The sequence below is a fragment of the Macaca mulatta genome, chromosome 1, assembly GCF_049350105.2.
Source record: "Macaca mulatta isolate MMU2019108-1 chromosome 1, T2T-MMU8v2.0, whole genome shotgun sequence".
Classification (NCBI taxonomy): domain Eukaryota; kingdom Metazoa; phylum Chordata; class Mammalia; order Primates; family Cercopithecidae; genus Macaca; species Macaca mulatta.
The window spans coordinates 162,610,287-162,631,852 of NC_133406.1; the positions used below are offsets into that span (position 1 = coordinate 162,610,287).

Consider the following 21,566-nt stretch of genomic DNA (forward strand, 5'->3'; position numbering starts at 1 on the left):
TGTGGTTGTGTATTCAAAGGCAATCTGCTACTGCTTCCCCAAAATGTATTTTGTTATTTTATGCTACCATCTTAGTGGAAAGTCTGTAAGTTGTTAAAGCAACTGTTTACATTTCTGGGTAATGTTTTTTATTTTACTTTTTTTTTTTTTTATTAAGACAAGAAAATGATGAGTAGATTGCTGCAGTAATTGATCTACATCCAAATCTTTTTGTATTTTTTCCCCAAATATAGAAGTGTTAAGATTAAGAAAGGACAATTACACAGTTTTCAAGATTTAGGAAATCACTTGTTCAGAAACTTCAACAGCCTTCACAATCTGTTTTATATGATGGACAGAAAATTTCTTTGCCCTCCAAAACTATAATTTCTTTATTTTTTTCTTAAACTATAATAATTCAGTAAGGATATTATGGGTTACAATTTTATTATGTTTTTTTCTGAGACAAAAGTTATATGCTGAAAAAGGAAAAAGTTATAAGGCAGTATGTTTTGATAAAAGGCATGTGCATCAGTGAAATGTTAACTGTACAGCAAATAACCTTTCATAATCTGTAGCAATCAGTATTTTTCTGATTTAATAATATTTTAATAACTGACGCTGCATTTATATAATTTTTTTGCCAGTTTAAAATGTTTGTGTGTTTTTATAGATGATTTTAACTGGTACATATTTTGAGTTAAGATGAATGTATGAAAGCAGCATCTTATCAGTTTTGTTTATTCAATTTCTAAAATGTGCTGATCCTTTTAAAACTCCTGCTTATCTCTGCAACAAAGAAAAATATTCAAAAATACTGCCTTCATTTTCACACACAGTGCTGAAGATGCTGCAAGCACCAAATCATAGCTCATAAAATCAGGTCCTGAGATAGTTACCCATAAAGAGGAATCCTTTGAGTGTATGCCATTGGTGAGCCGATGAGCATGGACCATAGAAGGGCTCAATGTAGAAGGTAAAATTGGCAAATCATAATTGAGAAATATGAAATGTATTCCCATACATAATATGGTATAGGGTGTAATGTACCTGCTTTTGATCACTTTTCATTTTAAAGTGCTATTCACTTGATCTTAAATGTTCCATGAACTGTTAAATTTCTTAAGTTACATAGTTATTACACCACATTTATGTGTATGTTATGTTTTAATAGTCAATGATAGGTATGTAAATATAAAGGGACTCATTGAAACTTGAGAGCCTGTCGAGTTTTGGTTAGTTGTAGATTGCATTTTTATTAAAAAAATATAGATAGATGAATGATAATAGATATTGGGGCACTGTTTCTGTCTCATGAGAATTCTTTTATTCATTACCATAAGCCTTCACTGATAATATAAGCATTATTTTAAATGACGCTGGTCTTAAATCTGAAATAAATGGAAAGCAGAAAAGGTGAGCCAGTTGATTTGAATGCATTGGATATTAGTGTTAGAAACAATGTATAGTTTAGATTGAAATTGAACTGACTTTATTTAGCACTTAAACAAAAATTTGACAATGTTTTTGGTTTTTTTTTAAGACAGCTTAGTGTGGTGATACTTAGAATTCTATGGTTTGATGTTTCTTTTAGAAATGAGAAGTATAGTTTTATTTTTTAATATCAAAAATGGTTTTAATACTAAAACTAGTAATTTAATACTAGTTGTTTATAAACATTGTAAAATATATCTTTTAAACAAATTATCTTAGTAGTTAATTCATAAGGGTGGTTTTGGGTAGGAATAGCAGAGTACCTTCAGAGGGAAAGGGGAGTAATTCAGAAGTGATAGCATTTTATTTGTTTGAATACTCTGCCAGTAAAATCAGCTCTACTTAGAAAGTTATCTGTTGTGTAGAATAATGATGTAGAGTTTACTAATCAGTGAGGATGTCTTGTTTTTATTTTCTGCAAACTCTGCCTCACTTTAAAATGCATTTTAACAATACCTAATTAAAAATAATTTTGGTTCTGAAAATAACCTTATTTTTTGTTGAGTTAGTGACTTCATTTTTCTTGTCACAATATAAGCTTTTGAGGGATTTTTTTAAATTGGTGCTTTTAATAAGCAAATCCCAGGGTTTTATTTTCTTCAGTGATACCCCTCTTAAATGTATTTGCACATATATATATATTTTTTCTTATGCATGCTCGATGCATTTTCGTCCTGAGAAAAATGTTCTCTACAGAAACTACCCGTGTGTAAAAAGAAGATTGGCTTAAAATGGCTACTGTGATGGGAACAGTGTCTTAGGGAGATGCAGCTTGGACTTGAGGTAAATTGAATACTTTACAAACTGTGGTTTAGAGTTTGCTTTAATGACATTGTATGTAAAAGGTCACATGATAGCTGTAATTTTGTATTCATTATGGTTTCCTCAATAAATAAATGTACATTGATGAATATTATAAGGGAGTGCTTTGTGTTTTTTTATACACATATTACTTGGTAAAATTTTCTACTTGACTGGGTTTTTTTTTAATGCTTACTGTAAGAAAAGATGATTTTTTAAAAGTTCTAATGATAAAGGGGTACCATCTGGTTGCACAAGTATTAAAATACAGAAAGACTTTTAAATACAGAAGTTACTTTATTTGGGTTCACATTGTAAAATAAAATTGTCTTCCAGAAAATTAAAATATAAAACAACTTAATAGAACATAATAGCTAATTATTTACAAACTCATTTTAAAGACTAGAATTTCAAATTGAAGGTTGTTCCACTTTTTCCCTAAGTCTGATACACTTAGATCTTGAAACCTTCAGCTATGTTGAAAGTGTTTTCTCTTCTGTGAACTATTAATACAAAGTTTTTTTATTAAAATATAATTTGCTCAGGCAAGATCACATAAATTTGCTTTATAAATTTAATTATATATTACGTTCGAAAAATAACATGTTTAATATCCTCAACACTCAACACTGTATAGGCAGTCTTTCTTAAAAGTCCCTTAATTTTTGTTTTTCTCCATGCTCCTCCCCTTTTCCTCTAAAAGGAGTGACACTTTTCCCCACCCCGCTTCAATATATCTGCTTCAGAAAGACTTTGAAACAACCACCAAAATGGTATACTACTAAAGAAAAAGTCCACTCAAATTGATAGGTTCCAAATTAATTATCTCAGCTATTTCAGCCTAATTTTAGGTGTAAAAAGCTCAGAAATGCCATTCCTTCATGCAAAATAATGTATTCTACTTAGGGGTGTGTGTGTGTGTTTTTAACATAGTTGCTGTAAACGTCTATGGGAAATACACAGCCTTTATAATAGGTTCTGACAGAATAATTAATCCCCCCCCCCAGTAAGTACATTTTATTGACTGTTACTGCATAATAGGCGATAAATCTGATGCTTATTTGGAAAAGAAGAAGGCATTCTTTAGATGAGCTGTGTTTTGAAGACTGTTACGAAAAGGAATAAGAAGTCAACATAGTGGCACTCCTGGTTTCCTTTTTTGGCCCCACCACAGAAAAGATGGATGTAGTAAGAAAGCTGGAGTGAAAGTAAGTTCCAAGGAGAGGGAAGGGGAGCTAGTAGTCATCAGCTAAAAAAGAGAAGAAGAAAAGTGATTTTAAGGAAAAAAAAAATTAATAGAATAAAAGATAAAAAGTGATTAATTCTTACTTTCAATGGTAAGAATACAGGTACTAGCTGCAGATCCTTTATTGTTGACTGCTTTACACATATACTCTCCTCCATCTTCTGGGAAAGTTTCTGGTAAGTAAAGGCAGTAAGTTTCTCCCCTTTCAATATATTGATAGTCTTCTCCATCCTGCAATATTTCTCCTTCAAACCACCATGTAATTTCTGGTTTGGGTTCTCCTGTTACTTTAACAGTAAATCTGACTGGCTCACTGTCTACAACTGACGTGTTTTTAAGAGGCTTCTTGAACCATGGAGCTCCTGATCTGGTTTGCTCTTCGTCTTCAGTAGTGGAGCCATTCATGATGCTACCTTCTTCCTCCTCCTCCTCTTCACTTTTCTATATTAAAATAAATGGATTCAGGTTGGCATTTATAATACAGTATTTTCAGGGCAGCGATTTAGTAACAATTTTGAAGTGAAATTTGTTTTTTAAGTAAAGAACATAAAAGTATGCCTACTACAAAGTGTACTTAACAGTACATTCCAGTGACTTGAAAGAAAGCTATTAAAACATTTTTTTTAACCCACCTAATTATAAATAAAACTATGGGTTTTAAGAGGGCATCTTTGGAAAATAAAGGATATGTAAGCCTGGTACCTTTTGTAGTGCTGCATCAATTTCCCTTTGTTCAAACTGCATGCGTAGTAACTTTTGTTCTTCAATTCTTCTTTGTTCTTCTTCTTCTCTTGCCTTAGCCATTTGTTCAAATCTAGCTTTCATATTCACTTTGTGAGTAAATGGAGCCTCGCTTTTTCTTGCAGGCCTAACATCAACATCATCTTCCTGCAAGAAAGTGGGCCAAGATTAACAATTGCTTGCCTTCTAAAAACAAAGTTTCTAAAGTTGTTGCTTAGAAGCACAAAATGATTAACATGTTTGTAATGCATATTTTGGCTACACTGCAGGCACTCAGATTTTTTCTGACTCCCCAGTTCAGGAAAAGTGATAGGTATATTTAATGAAGCATTCTCTTAGTTATAGTCTTTTTCTCCAAATGTCACTGGGACATTGGGACAACAGTATCACTGGGATCCCAGCCCGTCTGTCCTACCAACTCTGCTTGGTTTTGATAGCACTTAATTGAAAAAGGTCAGAATACTATACATTCTAAATAATTGTTAAAAATACTCCCTTGATTCCCGTAAGTCCATAATTCCCTACTACATAATAGGAGAAAATCTGTTCTTTCTCACTTAATGATTTTCCTTTTTTACCCTTCTTAGAACTACGTCCCTGTGAATTCCACCCAAATAATGTATTAATGGTGAAATGGCAGGGAAAGGGTGTTTACAACTAACAGAGACAACTGTTGAAAGAGGCAATGACTGAAACATGGGGAAATCACTAAGTAAAATACGTTTATGTCATCTGACGGGTGAGTTGGAAGCCATGGTAATAATCAAGGGAGTGATTTAAGAGCATAGTCTCAACTGTCAAATACTGTGTCTAGGAAAATAATAATTTGGTAATGATAAGGTCTTTTAGAGCAGTTTTGGTGGAGTGGGGTTAATGTGGGTAGTTAATTAATGGTTTCTAAAGTACTTCAGTTGTAGTTGACTTGGTTTCTAACTAGGCATTTGTGGATCTAGTTGGAAATCTCACCATTTATATTTCATAGTACTATGAGGAAATTGCTCCAGGTTGCCACATCCAACTAAAGGGAAATTTGAAACAAGTGCTAGTTTAATTGTCTATATAAGAAAAATCTTGGTTCGGGTGTTTCACTTCAGTTTGAGGTGTTGCACCTCACACCTCATACCTCGTACCTCTCATTTCCGATGAAAGGAGTAGGAGGTTAAAAAAGTTGGATGGTTTTTCTGGCTTTGCATTATATTTTTTATTTGATGTTGGGAAATCATGGGACATCAGACAGCCTGCTACCTGATGCATCGATTCTTTTTTGTGCCATTTACCTTCAGTTGATAAATATAATGCCTGACTGGTTGTTGCTAATGAATGAATGAATGAATAGCTTCTTTTAAAAAAAAAATTATACGTGAAAGACTAAGAAAAATACATGTTAAACCATGATTTGCTTACTGTAGTTTTATCTGAACAGACTTCTGAGACTTAAATTTAAAAAGGACCTCTTTGTTCACAGTATACACTTTTTTTGTTGTTTACCAAATGAACCTTTAAGATGGAATATTTCAGCAGGTACAAAAATTGCTATTCTGAGTCCCTCCCCGTTAATAACTTGCCTTTCAGATTTTAGCCTGTTTGTGCAAATTCATAACTATTCATTTAGCTGCCTCAAACCTGCATTTAGAAAATAAATTTGAGTAAGTAAAATAATTTCTCTTGAGCTGAAAATTTATGAGCAGTCCTTCAATCAAGTACAATTGTCAACTTTTCTTGAGCTCCTAAAAAGCCAGGTTAAAACATACTTCTGGGAAAGAAATCTAAGAGAGTAATATAAATGGAACTCTGTAGGTACATTCTTTATAGGGCATTGGCGCTCTCAGCCCATGAATGTTAAAGTCAGCAGTTAGGCAGTGTATTTTCCTTGAGATACAATGGGGCATAAGATAATTTTGGAGTAGACTTTATTAGAAACTCTAGAAATTCAAACGTTATATAAGGCATTTAAGTACCAAATGAGGGGTGCATGTTTAAGTGCTACAGGAGCTGAGATGGAATTCTCTGATTAGGTAAGGTTATATAAATGAGTTGAGCCTTGACAGAATATAAACATTTTGAAGACACACTGAACATTGATATTTCTCGCTCTGTCACCCAGGCTGGAGTGCAGTGGCATGATCTTGGCTCACTGCAACCCCCGCCTCCCGGGTTCAAGCTGTTCTCCTGTCTCAGCCTCCTGTGTAGCTGGGATCATAGGCGTCTGCCACCACGTCCAGCTAATTTTTGTATTTTTAGTAGAGACAGTGTTTCGCCATGTTGGCCAGGCTGGTCTCGAACTCCTGACCTCAGGTGATCCGCCCACCTCAGCCTCCCAAAGTGCTGGGAATTACAGGCATAAGCCACCACGCTCAGCTGTTAACCAGTTTTTAAATGCGAGTTCAATCACTTTTAACCCAGAAAGGTATGATAGGAGGGACTTCATTGTCCTCCAGAGGAAACTCCATTCAAGATATTCTGATGGGGTATAAAAGTTCAGCCATGTCCTAATATCATATCCATGTATGCTAGAGTAACAGCAATAAAATAAGAAGTCACCTATCTTATTTTTGTTTTTCTTACCTACATATTTTGTAGGTATAGGTATGACTGCTAAGGTTTCACTACCAGTAACAAAAGGAAGTAAGTGCATGCTGATTGTACTTTTCTTTACCTTCCATGTTACACCTATAAATACTGATCTTTGGCCATTCATCCACTAAATGTTGATGTTCTCCAGGGTTTAATTCACTTTCAACGATTAACTTTCTAAGCAGCTTTATCTACTCGTACTTTCCATTGCTATCCATAAAAGTTAGAATCTGCTTCCCTCTCACCTTAGTTCAGGACCTTTGTTAGACTGCCTTTACCTTATCCAAATATCGCTCAAACTTTACATGCCAAAACTATTCACCCCAACTCCCCAGACCTGATTTCTCTATAGCATCATCTAGTTATCCTGAAGTAATGGTAGCCCCCTCCGCAACCAACTGCCCAAAAAGCAACCTATAACCCTTTTTTGTCTGTTTAACTTCTATCCATACCAGAGCCTAACCTAGTTTTGTTAATTAGGTCTGTTTTTCTCCCTTGGCCCCAACTTCATGCCTGTCTTCCAGTTCATCCTCCATGGTCCCAGAATTCTTGCATAAACCTAAATATTTCATTACTCTGACCTAAAGAGTTGATTATTAACATTGTTTCCCAGATCATAGTTTCTGCAAGATTTAAAAAGACCTTCATTAACCAGCCACAACTTATTTTTACAACCTTGTATCCTATCACTTATTCTGTGAACCTTGCCTTGTAGTCCTTTGAACCTGTTTTCCATTCCCCAAATACATTTTTACAACCTCTGAGTTAATTGAAAGGCTTCTCCTCTATCTGGAATGCCTTTCCTCTTTACTTGTAACTTGTATTCAGCCTTCACACTCACCTTAAATGTCACCTTGGCCCTGTTAAACATATCCTAGGTATATTGACTACACCCAGTTTGATTCTGTAATAACTTCTATTATAGTACTTACAATAATGAGAATTTTTTTCAGTCATACGTCATTAGACTGAACTTTTTTTTTTTTTTTTGAGACGGAGTCTCGCTGTATCGCCAGGCTAGAGTGCAGTCTCAGCCTTCTGAGTAGCTGAGACTACAGACCCGTGCCACCACGCCCAGCTAATTTTTGTATTTTTAATAGAGATGGGGTTTCACCATGTTGGCCAGGATGGTCTCAATCTCCTGACCTGGTGATCCACCCGCCTCGGCCTCCCAAAGTGCTGGGATTACAGGTGTGAGCCACCACGCCCGGCCGTAGACTGAACAACTTCAAGGTATGTTATATCCACGTATATATCCCCAAAACAACAGATCCAACATGTTAAAAATGTTCAAAATTTTTTAGATGTTAAAAAATAGAAATGGTGTTTGCTTTTGGCAATGATGAAAAGGTTTATCTACAACTAACCTAGGCCTTAGGCTTGTATGTCACACAAACTTAGGTGCATTTCAAATTGGTTGATGTTTCACAGCATCTCCATTTGTCTCAAATAGCTTATGAAGCCTCTTCCAAACTAGTCTGGTTTCCCATATTGTTACTATATACTCTCACTATTCCTTCCTCTTTCTTCCTCTCCATCACCATCCCCAAGTCCTGCCAGTTTTGACTCCTGCATACTTACTTGTCCTTTCCATCCCAGCCCTAGTTCAAATCCCCAGGCCTTCTCTGACCACTCTTTACAAAACAGTAACACATACTCTTATTTCTCTTACTCTGCTTTATTAATCTTCATAGCTTTCATTTGTTAACCACCTGATAATTGTTTTCCACCCCTCCCGAGCCCCAACACATGTATTAGATTCTAAACACTATATGAACAGGGACTATAAGTTTAGTTACTGATGTCTTATGTCCAAAGCAGTCCCTGGAACATAGTAGTCATTCAAATTATTTATTTATTTCAGACAGAGTCTCACTCTGTCGCCAAGGCTGGAGTGTGCAGTGGTGCAATCTCGGCTCACTGCAGTCTCCACCTCCCGGGTTCAAGCCATACTCCTGCCTCAGCCTCCCTAGTAGCTGGGATTATAGGCACCCATCATTATGCCAAGCTAATTTTTGTATTTCTGTAGAGACAGGGTTTCACCATGTTGGCCAGGCTGGTCTTGAACTCTTGACCTCAGGTGATCCACCCTCCTCGGCCTCCCAAAGTGCTTGGAATTACAGGCGTGAGCTACCACGCCTGGCCTCGAATGATTTTTTAATGTATGTATCTAAGACCACATAGCTTCAGCATGATCTAGCTATATAGACAATATCTGACAATATCCATGCTTTGTTGTTTTAGAGACAGGGTCTTGCTCTGACACCCAGGCTGGAGTGCAGTGGTGTAATCACAGTTCACTACAGCCTCAACCACCCAGGCTCAATCAATCCTCCCACCTCAGCCTCCCAAGTAGCTGGAACTACAGGCATACATCACCAAGCTCGGATAATTTTTTTGTGTTTTTTGTACAGATAGGCACCCATCATTATGCCCAGCTAATTTTTATATTTCTGTAGAGACAGGGTTTTGCCATGTTGCCCAGGCTGGCCTTCAAATGACTCAAGTGACACACCCACCTCGGCCTCCCAAAGTGCTGGGACTACAAGTGTGAGCCACTGTGCCCTGCCAATATCCATGTTTTAAGAATCCCTTCACATGGCATCTAAGACTCCATGATCATCTCAATTATGCTTGCATCTTCATTATCTTTTGCTGTCCTTTGCACTCGTGCATGCCTCAATAATAATGAATTGCTTATAGTCCCAATAATTGGCACACAGTTTCTTCGTTCTATCCTTTTATCCAGTCTCCTCTGAAGGCGCTCCCAAATTCCCATATCTGTTTTGCTAGCTAAATGATCAAAATATATTTCTAGAATATAGGTTAAATTCTGTTAAACATTATAGGAATGCTGGCAGGAAAAAAATTTCTAGATCTCATTTAAACCAGTATTCATAATCACAGAAATAGTCCTTAAGCTAGAAGGGCTATTACAGGTCAGTGATTGCCTCTTTATTTTATGTTTGAAGGTAATTCAAATTCATGTCATCAGAATTCTCATTTAGGCTCTTCCACACTGAATTACTGCTGTAACTTTGAGCAAGTATTAGACTTTATGGGTTTCATCTAAAAAATAAAGTATTAATAATATGGAGTTTAACTTGAATATACACTAGTTCTACTGACTCAACTAAAACATATGCCAAAAAACATTTTTTTAGTTGTATAATTTTTTTGTAGAGATGGGGTTTCACTATGTTGCCCAGGCTAGCCTAGAACTCCTGGATCATGTGATCCTCCCTTCTTGGCCTCCCAGAGTGCTGGGATTGTAGGCATGAGCCACCACGCCCAGCCAAAAAATACTTCTGAACATTTTTGCTAGCGTGAACCATTTGACATTCACTATAGGTTTTAACACTGATAAAGGTGATTTTGAAACAATGCTAGTCTTTCAAAGTCTAAGATCTACATGTGTTTTTGCTATTTACTTCCCAGATTACTGTATACACCAATGATTAATTTTAAGTACTAAAACTTATTTCAAAGCCAGTGTTACTTCTGTTAAATTTATTATTACTGTATCATAACTATGTTAAATATAAGGATAATATACCTCATGAAAATTTTCTGCTTCTCGCGCTTTAATTTCAAGGTCAATTGCTCTCCTTCTTGCTCGCTCTTCTTCTATTTTTTTCTGTATTTCTTTTTCAGACAACTGTCCAATTTTTTCAAACTTGCTTTTTAGGTTTTTAGCTTGAATAGAGCCACTCCTTTTTAGTTTGATCAGTTCTTCATATTCTCTGCTCAATCCAAATGTTTCATTTTCTTCCTCTTCCTTCAAAAAAAAAAAATAAGTTTTTTGCTGCTGTTTTAGTCTCATGTTGCCCAGGCTGGCCTTGAATTCCTGTGTTTAAGCAATCCTCCTGCCTCAGCTTCCCAAGGAGCTGGGACTACAGGCACATGCCACCATGCGTGACTCCAGAAAAAAAAAAAATTTTGAATATCAGCATACTAGTTTGTACAATAAACCATCCAAAAAAATGTGTACTATTTCTTATTTGAAACCAAAAATACAGCTTAACCTCTTCTCTAAATGCAGTGTCCAAATTTACTAACTCAAAATGGTGCTACAAATTTAAGGCATTATTGAAAACATTCTACTTAAAATACTATTCGCATCAGGGAATATGGTTAAAATCCTCTGACATCCCTTGATAACCTGCTAAAACTAAAATATTCATGACAAAATTAGCTTTTCCTAGGAGTTGCAGGAAGGTCTTTGTTAGGGGAAGCCAAAAAAATAATTGAAAGAACAGTAAGCCGGGTGCAGTGGCTCATGCCTGTAATCCCAGCACTTTGGGAGACCGAGGCTGGAGTGCAGTGGCACAATCTCGGCTTACTGCAAGTTCCGCCTCCCAGGTTCACACCATTCTCCTGCCTCAGCCTCCCGAATAGCTGAGACCACAGGCGTCTGCCACCAGGCCCAGCTAATTTTTTGTATTTTTTTAATTGAGACGAGGTTTTACCATGTTAGCCGGGATGGTCTCGATCTCCTGACCTCGTGATCTACCCACCTCAGCCTCCCAACGTGCTGGGATTACAGGCGTGAGCCACCATGCCCGGCCCATCTTGTTCTTTTGTTCAGATTTCTTTCCCCTGACTTTTCACAATTTATTATTACTAGTCCTTTGTAATATTTATCAAACCCTAATACCACCATATGGAATGGTAAAATACTACAGGTATTCCTGGTATACTTTTCCTGTAGAAGACCTAAAGTTCTAGGCAGAGTTTTAAAAGGTAGAGGCAGAGGGTGTCACAGTCTGGGATGTTATGACATGAAGCTTAATTTCTTAACCAAGGGGTAAGAGAAAACGTTCCTTTATACTATTTCCACTTTTTAGACTATGTTGGGTGAAAATACACGACTCATAAGAAACCTAGACCTTGGAATATTTTCCTACAGCACATTCCTGGTATTTATTTATACATTTATATTTATATTCTCAGGGTCCGCTAGATAATTTGCCAGCCACACCTGGTGCAGAGAAGTAAAACTTCCCTTCCCACGTGCCCACTGCCCCAACCCATAAAAAACGGGCACCTTCCAAGAGATTGCAACCTCTGTGTAGGAACTCACTCGGTTCCTAGGTCATAAGTTGGTGAGAGGACCCCACCAAGGTGCCTGCCAAACATGCCATACCATTGCCAGTCCAAGTCATGAGGCTACATGTTAGACCCCAACCCTGTTCATGTGTGTGTCCTGGTCCCTGGCAGGGACCAAGGCTGATGCTGAATACAGGCCCCAATTCTACCTTTCTCTTCTGCTGCCCACGCAACCCGGGCCACCCAGAGGGATAGCAGCAGAGTCCCAAGAGGGAAGAAGGTTAGGCAGGGCCTTGGGAAGGGGGCTGATGAAAACCCATTCCAGGGAGGCAGGAAGGCGGCGTGAAGCCCTAGTATGCAAAAGCTATAAAGGGCATGCTTCATTGTCCAATCAGCTTTCACTTATATACAACACACAAATTCAAAGGTAAAATTAAGAATTTCAAGACAGTGGCTGGGCATGATGGCTAATGGCTGTAATCCCAGAACTGTGGGAGGCTCAGGTGGGAGGATCGCTTGCCAGGAGTTGGAGACCAGCCTGGGCAACAAAGTGCGATCACCCCATCTTTAGAGAAAAAAAAAAAAAAAGGCCCGGCGCGGTGGCTCACGCCTGTAATCCCAGCACTTTGGGAAGCTGAGGCGGGTGGATCACGAGGTCAGGAGATGGAGACCATCCTGGCTAACACGGTGAAACACCATCTCTACCAAAAATTACAAAAAATTAGCCGGGCCTGGTGGCAGGCGCCTGTAGTCCCAGCTACTCCAGAGGCTGAGGCAGGAGAATGGCGTGAACCCGGGAGGCGGAGCTTGCAGTGAGCCAAGATCGTGCCACTACACTCCAGCCTGGGCGACAGAGCGAGCCTCCGTCTCAAAAAAAAAAAAAAAAACAAAAAAGTGCTGGGCACAGTGGCTCACACCTGTAATCCCAGCACTTTGGGAGGCCAAGGTGGGCGGATCACCTGAAGTCAGGAGTTCGAGATCAGCCTGGCCAACATGGTGAAACCCGTCTCTACTAAAAATGCAAAAGTTAGCCAGGCATCGTGGCACATGCCTGTAATCCCAGCCACTCGGGAGGCTGAGGCAGGAGAATTGCTTGAACCTGGGAGGTGGAGGTTGCAATGAACTGAGATTGTGCCATTGCACTCCAACCTGGTCGACAGAGCAAGACTCCATCTCAAAAAAAGAAAAAACAATTAAAAATTAGCCAGACATGGTGCTGCGTGCACCTAAAGTCCCAGCTACACAGAAGGCTGAGACATGAGGATCACTTGAGCACGGGAGGTCAATGCTGCAGTGAGCCATGTTCACACCACAAAAAAGAATTTCAAGACAGCAACCTCAACATTAAACCCCAAATGCAGGGCCTTCTGAACATGGAGTCTTGTGAGTGCACAAGGTGCATGCCAATGAAGCTGGCACTGTATAGTCTACATATATGTATTGAATATAAATATGCATATTTATGAACTATATAAATAAATAGTAATAGCTCAGTCCCTTGCAAACCTCGATACTTTTTTATTAAACTAGCAAGGAAGGAGTAGTTAAAGCAGACTAGAAAGTACACATAATTGTGCAGACACCTATACCATGTAAGCACCTCATAGTAGTATGCCGACTATCGTAAAGGTGAATAATAATACAAAGTTATTATAAGGTGATATAAGTAAAATATTTAGTTAATAAATATGGGTAATATAAATAGATATTTCTTAAAATCTTACCTCTCCCATTTCCTGTCTCAGTTGTTCAAATTCTTGTTTCTCCATTTCTAACTTATGCTTCCGTTCTTCCTCTGTTCGTCGTTTTTCTTCTTCCATTTTTTGTTTTAATAATTCTTCAAAATTAATTTCCAGTTTTCCCGGTGTAAGAGATTCTTGAGAGACTGTCTTATACATCTCTGGGGAGTCATCATCTACTACCTATTTAAAATAATTCTTTTATCACTCTGGCCAGAATTATACACACTAAAAAGGGACTATTTCTTGAAGAAACTGGGATTTCTTTACTGTTTGATTTTAATTTTGGTTTTTGTTTTTTGAGACAGAGTTTCAATCTTATTGCCCAGGCTGGAGTGCAATGGTGCAATCTTAGCTCACCGCAACCTCTGCCTCCCAGATTCAAGCAGTTCTCCTGCTTCAGCCTCCCGAGTAGCTGGGATTACAGGCATGCGCCACCATGCCTGGCTAATTTTGTATTTTTAGTAGAGACAGGGTTTCTCCATGTTGGTCAGGCTGGTCTTGAACTCCTGACCTGAGGTGATCTGCCCGCCTTGGCCTCCAAAAGTGCTGGGATTACAGGCGTGAGCCACCATGCCCAGCCAGATTTCTTAAACAGGTTTCACACTGAACAAAAAACAAGGGGACTTAACAGCAAACAAGGAATTCTCAACACAGTGTTCAAAAATAAATAAATAAATAAATGGGAAGAATTATTGGAAAATGTAAGACTGAGGTATTTTGTAACTATCAGGTTACCAGGAAATGGTAACCATCTATTCTCTATCACAATGAAGACAAAAAATACTTTTTTCATATCATGAGTACTTTGAATTAGACATTAAGATTTCCTAATTTGAGAACATTTTTAATTGGATTAAAATGGCTCTCCATTTTGGTAATTAAAGCATTTAAGTTAATCATGATTTTGTCTGAATGAATTAGATAACCAGTCATGATCTCTTCATAATCAGGCAAAAATCATTCTTAGTGCTATGAGTTTATTGTTTATTTGCTGTTGGGCTAATTTTAAAGAAATAATAATAGATAATACTGAGAGCTGCCAAGTACAGTTATAAGCACTTTACATGTATTAATTTATTTAATCCTATAACCCTATGAAGTAGTTACCAATATCCTCATTTTACAGACAAGGAAACTGAGGCACTGAAAAGTAATTGTCTAAAGTCAACACAAATGCTATGTGGCAAAGCTGGGATTCAAACTTCAAAATCTTTCTAATAAGATTATAGGCCAGGCACAGTGGCTCACGCCTGTAATCCCAGCACTTTGCAAGGCCAAGGCAGGTGGATCATGAAGTCAGGAGTTCGAGACCAGCCTGACCAACATGGTGAAACCCTGTCTCTACTAAAAATACAAAAATTAGCCGGGTGTGGTGGTGGGTGCCTGTAATCCCAGCTACTAGGGAGGCTAAGGCAGGAGAATCACTTGAACCTGGGAGGTGGAAGGTGCAGTGAGCCGAGATCACACCATTGCACTCCAGCCTGGGTGACAGAGCGAGACTCCATCTCAAAAAAAAAAAAAAAAAAAAAAAAGTTTATAGACCAGGCATGGTATAACATAACCCTCTGGCCTAAACTGTGACCCTGTGGTTGAAATAGACATAGGAGAATGAGACAAGGGGTATTATTCATTTGCTCCAAGTTTTATCAAGGCAATCCAGGCTTTACCACAGAACTATTTCAACTCAGAAACAATGTTTAAGTGGTTTACAATTCAAAGACTGCCTGAAATTTTTAAATTTTATATATGCATGAACTAAGCTATAGTATGAAATCACAATACTTACTCCTGGATAAATTACAATACTTATTTGTGGATAAGAAAATAATATAAATGTAAAAGGAAGTTTTTCTTTCTCTTTAGAAATGTGTTTAGGAAACTTGGTTTTGTTTTAACGCAGTTTTCTCCCCTGCATTTTTTTCCACTAGTGAATCATGATAAAAAGGCAGTTTTGGCCTACAAATCTGCCCCGAGGACTAGGTCTTGTAATCTTCACAGTTACTTCTCTTCTACCGCTTCTAAACCTGCTTATTCTCCAACAATTAAGTGCATTCACAACGTCTGTAGGATTTCTATGTAGAAACCATTTATGAATCAGGGATTACCTACTGCATGCAAGATTTCAATATCACTTGTTCCATCAACATTTACTGGAGGTCTGTTATGCTAGGCATTGTGCCACATGTTTGATGAACAGTCTTGGCCTCATGGAGTGGAAAAGACAGCCATAAGTGATAACAATACAGGATTAGCGCTACGATAGAAGAGTACTAAATGCTGTAAGAATTCATGGAAGAAGGTGTTTATTATCAGGAAAGGCTTTCCAGAGGAAATGGAAAGTTATGAATTGGAATTAGCAGAGCACAGGGAAAGGAGTGAGGGACATCTTTCAGACAGTGTGAAGGCTGAGAGAGTCTCACTTTGAAGAAATACAAACAAATTTAGCATATTTGGAACAAAGAGCAGATTAAGGAAGAATCAAGAAATGAAACGGGAGCAATATACAAGAGCAAGACTATAAAGAAATTTGTTTTAGAAGTTTTTGGATTTTTACTTAAGAAAAGTGTGAAAATATTAAGCAAAACTGTAACAAAACACAATCAAAATTTCTTTTTAAAGCTCACTCCTGGCTTTGCAGGAAAGAATAGGTTACAGGTAAGATAACAAGTTAATTAGGAGTTGGTCCCAGGCAAATTGTAACAGTAACTTGGATTATAGTAGTGGCAGTGGAAAATGGGGGGGAAACTGACAGATTTTAGAGTGATTTAGGAGGCAGAATAAATGAGACTTAGTGACTGGTTGGACGTCAGGCATGAATAAGAAGATAGAAGTGTTTCAGGCTTCCAAGTTTCTGATTTGAGTATCTGTGTGGGCGATAAAGCCAAATAAACACTTGGACATATGTGTCTGATGCTCACCCATATTGAGGAAGAAAACCAGCTTATGATATCACCAAAGCCAATTATAATGTATCAAGAAGGAGATGCAGGGCTCAAGTCTCAAATTGCTTGAAAATTGTTTGTCAGATAACTGTACATTGCACAAACATAAAACTGGTATAGGAAGTACAGTCATAACCTTGTGACAGTTAAGTTAGGTATCAATTTCCAGGAGTGATGAGTGAGCATTTTGGAGAGAGAAATAATTCTGATTAAATGACTCAGGTCATTTAATATATAGTGGGTGGGATGAAAACTGAAAATAAAGAAGGAAAGGAAGGAAATAAAGGAATGAAGGAGGGGAAAAGGGAGTGTGGGAAGGAGGTGGGGAAAGAATGGAGAGGAAGAAAGGAAAAGTTAGGGGAGGAAACTCCCTACTTCTTCTTCTTCCTTGGATACTTAGTTCTGGAAAACATGTTTTCCCAGAGAAGGGACATAATATTCCATCCTTTGTGCCAAGTGTGGCAATTTAAATCAGAATCTTCTGAACACTAAACTGAAGCAAATACCTTCAATCAACTGGTGTTATTCCACCAGTTGGGAGACTTCAAAATACATTTGCCATTTCTACTCTTGGCACAGATTCCAGAAATAATAGGGTATTCTCTAAAGTCTAATGATTCTATTAATATATTCTCAAAGGTGAATTCTAATAGCATTCTCCAGTTAGCTTCTGTCTTACCATGTTTCTCCTTGCTTCAGCAAATGCCTTCTTTTCTTCCTCTATTCTCCTTCTGGCTTCTTCTTCTGCTTTCCTTTTTTCATCTTCTCTTCTTTGCCTTTCTATTTCTTCAAAACTGAGTTTGAGTTTACCAGGGCGGTACCCTTTAAAAATTTTTGCTGTGTCTTGGTTTTCCTCTTCTTCATTTACCTAACAAAATAAACAGTTCATTACTAAGAATTGAGATTCATCAGAAAAAGGAATGAATTATCAAACAAAAGGCACAGAATTAGCCACTTCACATAGGACTGTTTGAATGCCCTTAATATACTTGACCAAAATCCTCTTCCTTTTTAATGTCTTATATGATAAAATATTCAAGTTTGGAGAAATTCCATATAAAGATGTACTCAGGTTAAATAAAACTTCTCAAGAAAGTCAAATTTCTATAGATAAATTTGAATATTAAAACATTTTTAGCCAGGTGTTGTGGCGGCTCACGCCTGTAATTCCAGAACTTTAGGAGGCAGGAGGATCGCTTGAGCCCAGGAGTTCAAGACCAGCCTGGGCAACAGAGCAAGACCTCGTCTCTACTAAAAACCAAAAAACACATTATAGCCATTGTGGTGGTGTGTGCCCGTAGTCCCAGCTACTCGAGAAGCTGAGGTGGGAGGATCCCTTGGGCCCAGTAGGTTGAGGCTTCAGTGAGGGGTTACTGTTGAGTATTAACTTTCCCAGAACAAATATAAAATGTGTATGTGTGTGCTATCATTGGGGTTCAAGTATATCTACACAGTATCTCTTTGGTAGTAAAATAAGGTTCTCATTTTGTAATCTTTGTAGTTTTTTTTTTACTGTGAACTATGGTGCCTCATACTAACCAGATAAAAGATTATTATCTAGAACTATTTTATATAAAATTCCAGCTTTATGATTTTATCATTAAAGTTTTAATTTATTATTAAATTTACTATAATATCCATTGAAATGCATTATTTAATAATACTATTTCTTTATTAAGTTGACCACCAGAAATATCTAAAATGTGTAGATACTATGCAGCTATACCCAAGAGTAATAACATTTTCAAATAAATGTCTAGAAAATTAAATTTTTATATATATAATTACTAGAACATCATTCAAGCAAGCTGATCAAGAAATTTCTGTAACTTTAAAATTACAAATATTCCATTTTTAGATCCTTTTTTTTTTTTTGAGACAAGGTCTCACTCTGTCACCCAGGCTGGAATCCAGTGGCTCATTCATAGTTCACCATAGCCTTGATTTCCCAGGCTCAAGCAATCTTCTCACCTCAGCACCTGGGGAGCTTGGACTACAGGTCTGTGCCACCACACCTGACTAATTTTTGTATTTGTTTTTGTAGAAACATGGTTTCCACATGTTGCTCAGGCTGGTCTCAAACTCCTGGGCTCAAGGGATCTGCCTGCCTTGGCCTCCCAAAGTGCTGAGATTACAGGCATGAGCCACCATGCCTGGCCCATTTTTAAATCTTAAAATGAATCAGTGTATTCTTATTTCAATTTTACTTTTTATTGATAAATCTATTAATACCATAATAATACTTAACATTTTCGAAGAACTACTGTATATGTAACAAACACCATTTTAAGTGCTTCCTAGATATTAACTCATTTAACCATTTAAGAAATAGGCATTTTAAAAAATCCAAGTCATTGTGGAAGTTAAAAAAAAAGAAGAAAGCGCTTTCATTTTTACCGTTTTAAAAATCAAGAAACTGGCCGGGCGCGGTGGCTCAAGCCTGTAATCCCAGCACTTTGGGAGGCCGAGACGGGCGGATCACGAGGTCAGGAAATCAAGACCATCCTGGCTAACACGGTGAAACCCCGTCTCTACTAAAAAAATACAAAAAACTAGCCGGGCGAGGTGGTGGGCGCCTGTAGTCCCAGCTACTCGGGAGGCTGAGGCAGGAGAATGGCCTAAACCCGGGAGGCGGAGCTTGCAGTGAGCTGAGATCCGGCCATTACACTCCACCCTGGGCGACAGAGTGAGACTCCGTCTCAAAAATAATAATAATAATAAAAATAAAAAAATAAAAAAATTTTAAAAATCAAGAAACTAAGAGAGAGATTTAATTAATTAACACAGCGAGAGATTAAAACAGTTGTCCATGGTTACACAGTTAGTAAATGACTGATATCTGAATCTAGACAATCCGGCTCTACAATCCATGCTCTTAACCACCACACTACACACACACACACACACACACACGCAGAGGCATGCACACAAATACACACACACATACACTTAATAGGGCAAACTGTATATTCCACTGTAAACTATTATTCTGATATGTTCAAACACTTGAAAAACTGGACTGCTGAGGACAAGTTTACACTTATAATCAGTCCTGCACCCATGTCACTAAGTACATTGCAGATTGAACTAACAGATGAAGGAAACCAGGTTCATTGAGTAATTATTTTGCATACTTATATATTAATAACAATTTATAAAAATAAAAATTTAAAGCATATTGGGTAAAATGCCCCAGAGTGGAAAGTGGAAAACAGTATGGATTTTTTTTTTGAGACAGTCTCACTTTGTTATCCAGGCTGGAGTACAATGGTGCAATCTTGGCTCACTGCAACCTCCATTGCCTGGGTTCAAGTGATTCTTGTGCCTTAGCCTCCCAAGTAGCTGGGATTACAGGTGTGCGCCACCACAGTCAGCTAATTTTTGTATTTTTAGTAGAGATGGGATTTCACAATGTTGCCCAGGCTGGATTCAAACCCCCAACCTCAGGTGATCTACCCACCTTGGCCTCCCAAAGTGCTGGGAATTACAGGCGTGAGCCACCATGCCTGGCCTAGACACATTTTATATATGGAATATCTATACAACTGGAAAATCAGCCCTTCTATATGTAAAATCTCTTTGAATTTATAGTAATGAACCTTATCTAAAGCCAGCTAACTTCATTAATATTAATTGTAAGGTTTAAATATGTAGATTTACCATTTGCCGCCTTGCTTCTTCAAAAGCACGCTTCTCTTCTTCTAAACGTTTCCTTGCTTCCTCTTCAGCTTGCTTCTTTCGGTTTTCTTGTCTTTGTCGCTCCAGTTCTTCAAAAGTTAGTTTCAATTTTCCAGGAGAAAGTGATTCTTTTTTTGCTTCACTTTCTAGTTCATCATCCTAAGAAAACATTATGAAAACCCACCTTTTATTCATAAAGGAAAATGCTAACTTAAACTGCCTTGATTTGTTTCTTAAAAAACAAACAAAAAAAACTTACCATAACTAATGAAAGACACTTTGCTTCCTTGAGAGATCGTCGTTGTTCATCATATCTTACTCTTTTATCTTCCTCATACTTGATCCTTTCTTTCTCTTCACGTTCTTTTTCTAGATCCTCAAAATTCTTTTTCATTTTTCCAGATGTTTTATATGATTTAACAGGTACCACAGTTATAAGTAGTGAATCATCTCCTTCCTATTTTATAAAATGAATAATTAGCATATTTCTTCTTAATCAAAATTGGGTTTCATGGGACTTTACCTCCATAAAAAGTGAATTCCATTACATTGTCATCAATGTTATTATGAAGAACAAACAATTACTTTTTACAGATTATTATTAAACATCTCCTACTCTAAATTATTTGTGCATTGTGAGTTAATCTTAGTGAAATCCATTGCTGATGAGGTTCAAGAAGCATTCTATTTCCTAGAAGATGGAGTTAATACAGCTGTTAAGATAACGAAACTGCAGTGGCATTGCCTGAATTAAGCTATTTGTGCACTAATCCACAAAATGTGCATGTGAATGTACTGTAAATCAATTTGATGGTGGACAGATTCAGTTTAAACAAAAAAAATTTCTTCATATGATTTTTATCTCTAAGCTTTTAAATACTGAATGAAACTAGTATTTAGTGAGAAAAAAAACACAGTTTTTCCAAGTGATTTATTAAACATATATATTATAGATAAAACTCTCTGGTATTTGATTGTATTAAGCTATTATTTAATTCATTTTAATCATATAATCTATTGTTGCCTCTGAGTTTTTTAAAAACTAAGAAGAGTTATGAAATGAAACACATGGTCCTGAGATAAAATTGCTCCCAATTTATGGGCTGTAGTTTTAGGCACACCATCAAATTGAAAGATTTTTAACTTATTCTGTTAGATGAAAGGGATGACTAAAATTTTTGTGGTTGTTGAACATTTCTTCATGGTAACAGATACTGCACTCTACACTATTATATAAAAACCAAAACATAAACTCTCAGGAACTCTAAGGAAAGAAGACAAATGATGAAAATAAAATTGCCTTTTTATAAATGTTAGCGT

General features: G+C 37.2%; 2 protein-coding genes across 10 annotated transcripts in view; one reads left to right on the top strand and one right to left on the bottom strand.

Annotated features, from left to right (window-relative positions):
- FUBP1 (far upstream element binding protein 1) overlaps positions 1–2,386 on the top strand; it is a 39,923-nt gene extending 37,537 nt beyond the window's left edge. For 2 of the 4 annotated variants that reach the window (XR_003722041.2, XR_003722046.2), the window contains exon 22: positions 819–910. Coding sequence is in view for 2 of the 4 variants with exons in the window: in XM_077953632.1 (XP_077809758.1) it covers positions 819–849 (31 nt within the window). In the remaining 2 variants the exon portion in view is untranslated. Of the gene's footprint in view, positions 1–818 lie in introns of all 4 variants that reach the window. The other 2 variants (XM_077953632.1, XM_077953643.1) reach the window with 1 other exon arrangement.
- Positions 2,387–2,551: 165 nt separating this feature from the next.
- Positions 2,552–21,566, bottom strand: part of NEXN (nexilin F-actin binding protein) — a 53,916-nt gene continuing 34,901 nt past the window's right edge. For 4 of the 6 annotated variants that reach the window (XM_015143145.3, XM_002801590.4, XM_015143148.3 and 1 more), the window contains 8 exons: positions 20,506–20,703; positions 20,229–20,405; positions 17,248–17,436; positions 13,609–13,806; positions 10,392–10,613; positions 4,223–4,408; positions 3,604–3,961; positions 2,552–3,523 (listed from right to left, as the gene is read on the bottom strand). In XM_015143145.3, the coding sequence (XP_014998631.2) occupies positions 3,510–3,523; positions 3,604–3,961; positions 4,223–4,408; positions 10,392–10,613; positions 13,609–13,806; positions 17,248–17,436; positions 20,229–20,405; positions 20,506–20,703 (1,542 nt within the window). In that variant the 3' untranslated portion in view covers positions 2,552–3,509. Of the gene's footprint in view, positions 3,962–4,222; positions 4,409–10,391; positions 10,614–13,608; positions 13,807–17,247; positions 17,437–20,228; positions 20,406–20,505; positions 20,704–21,566 lie in introns of all 6 variants that reach the window. The other 2 variants (XM_015143142.3, XM_015143154.3) reach the window with 1 other exon arrangement.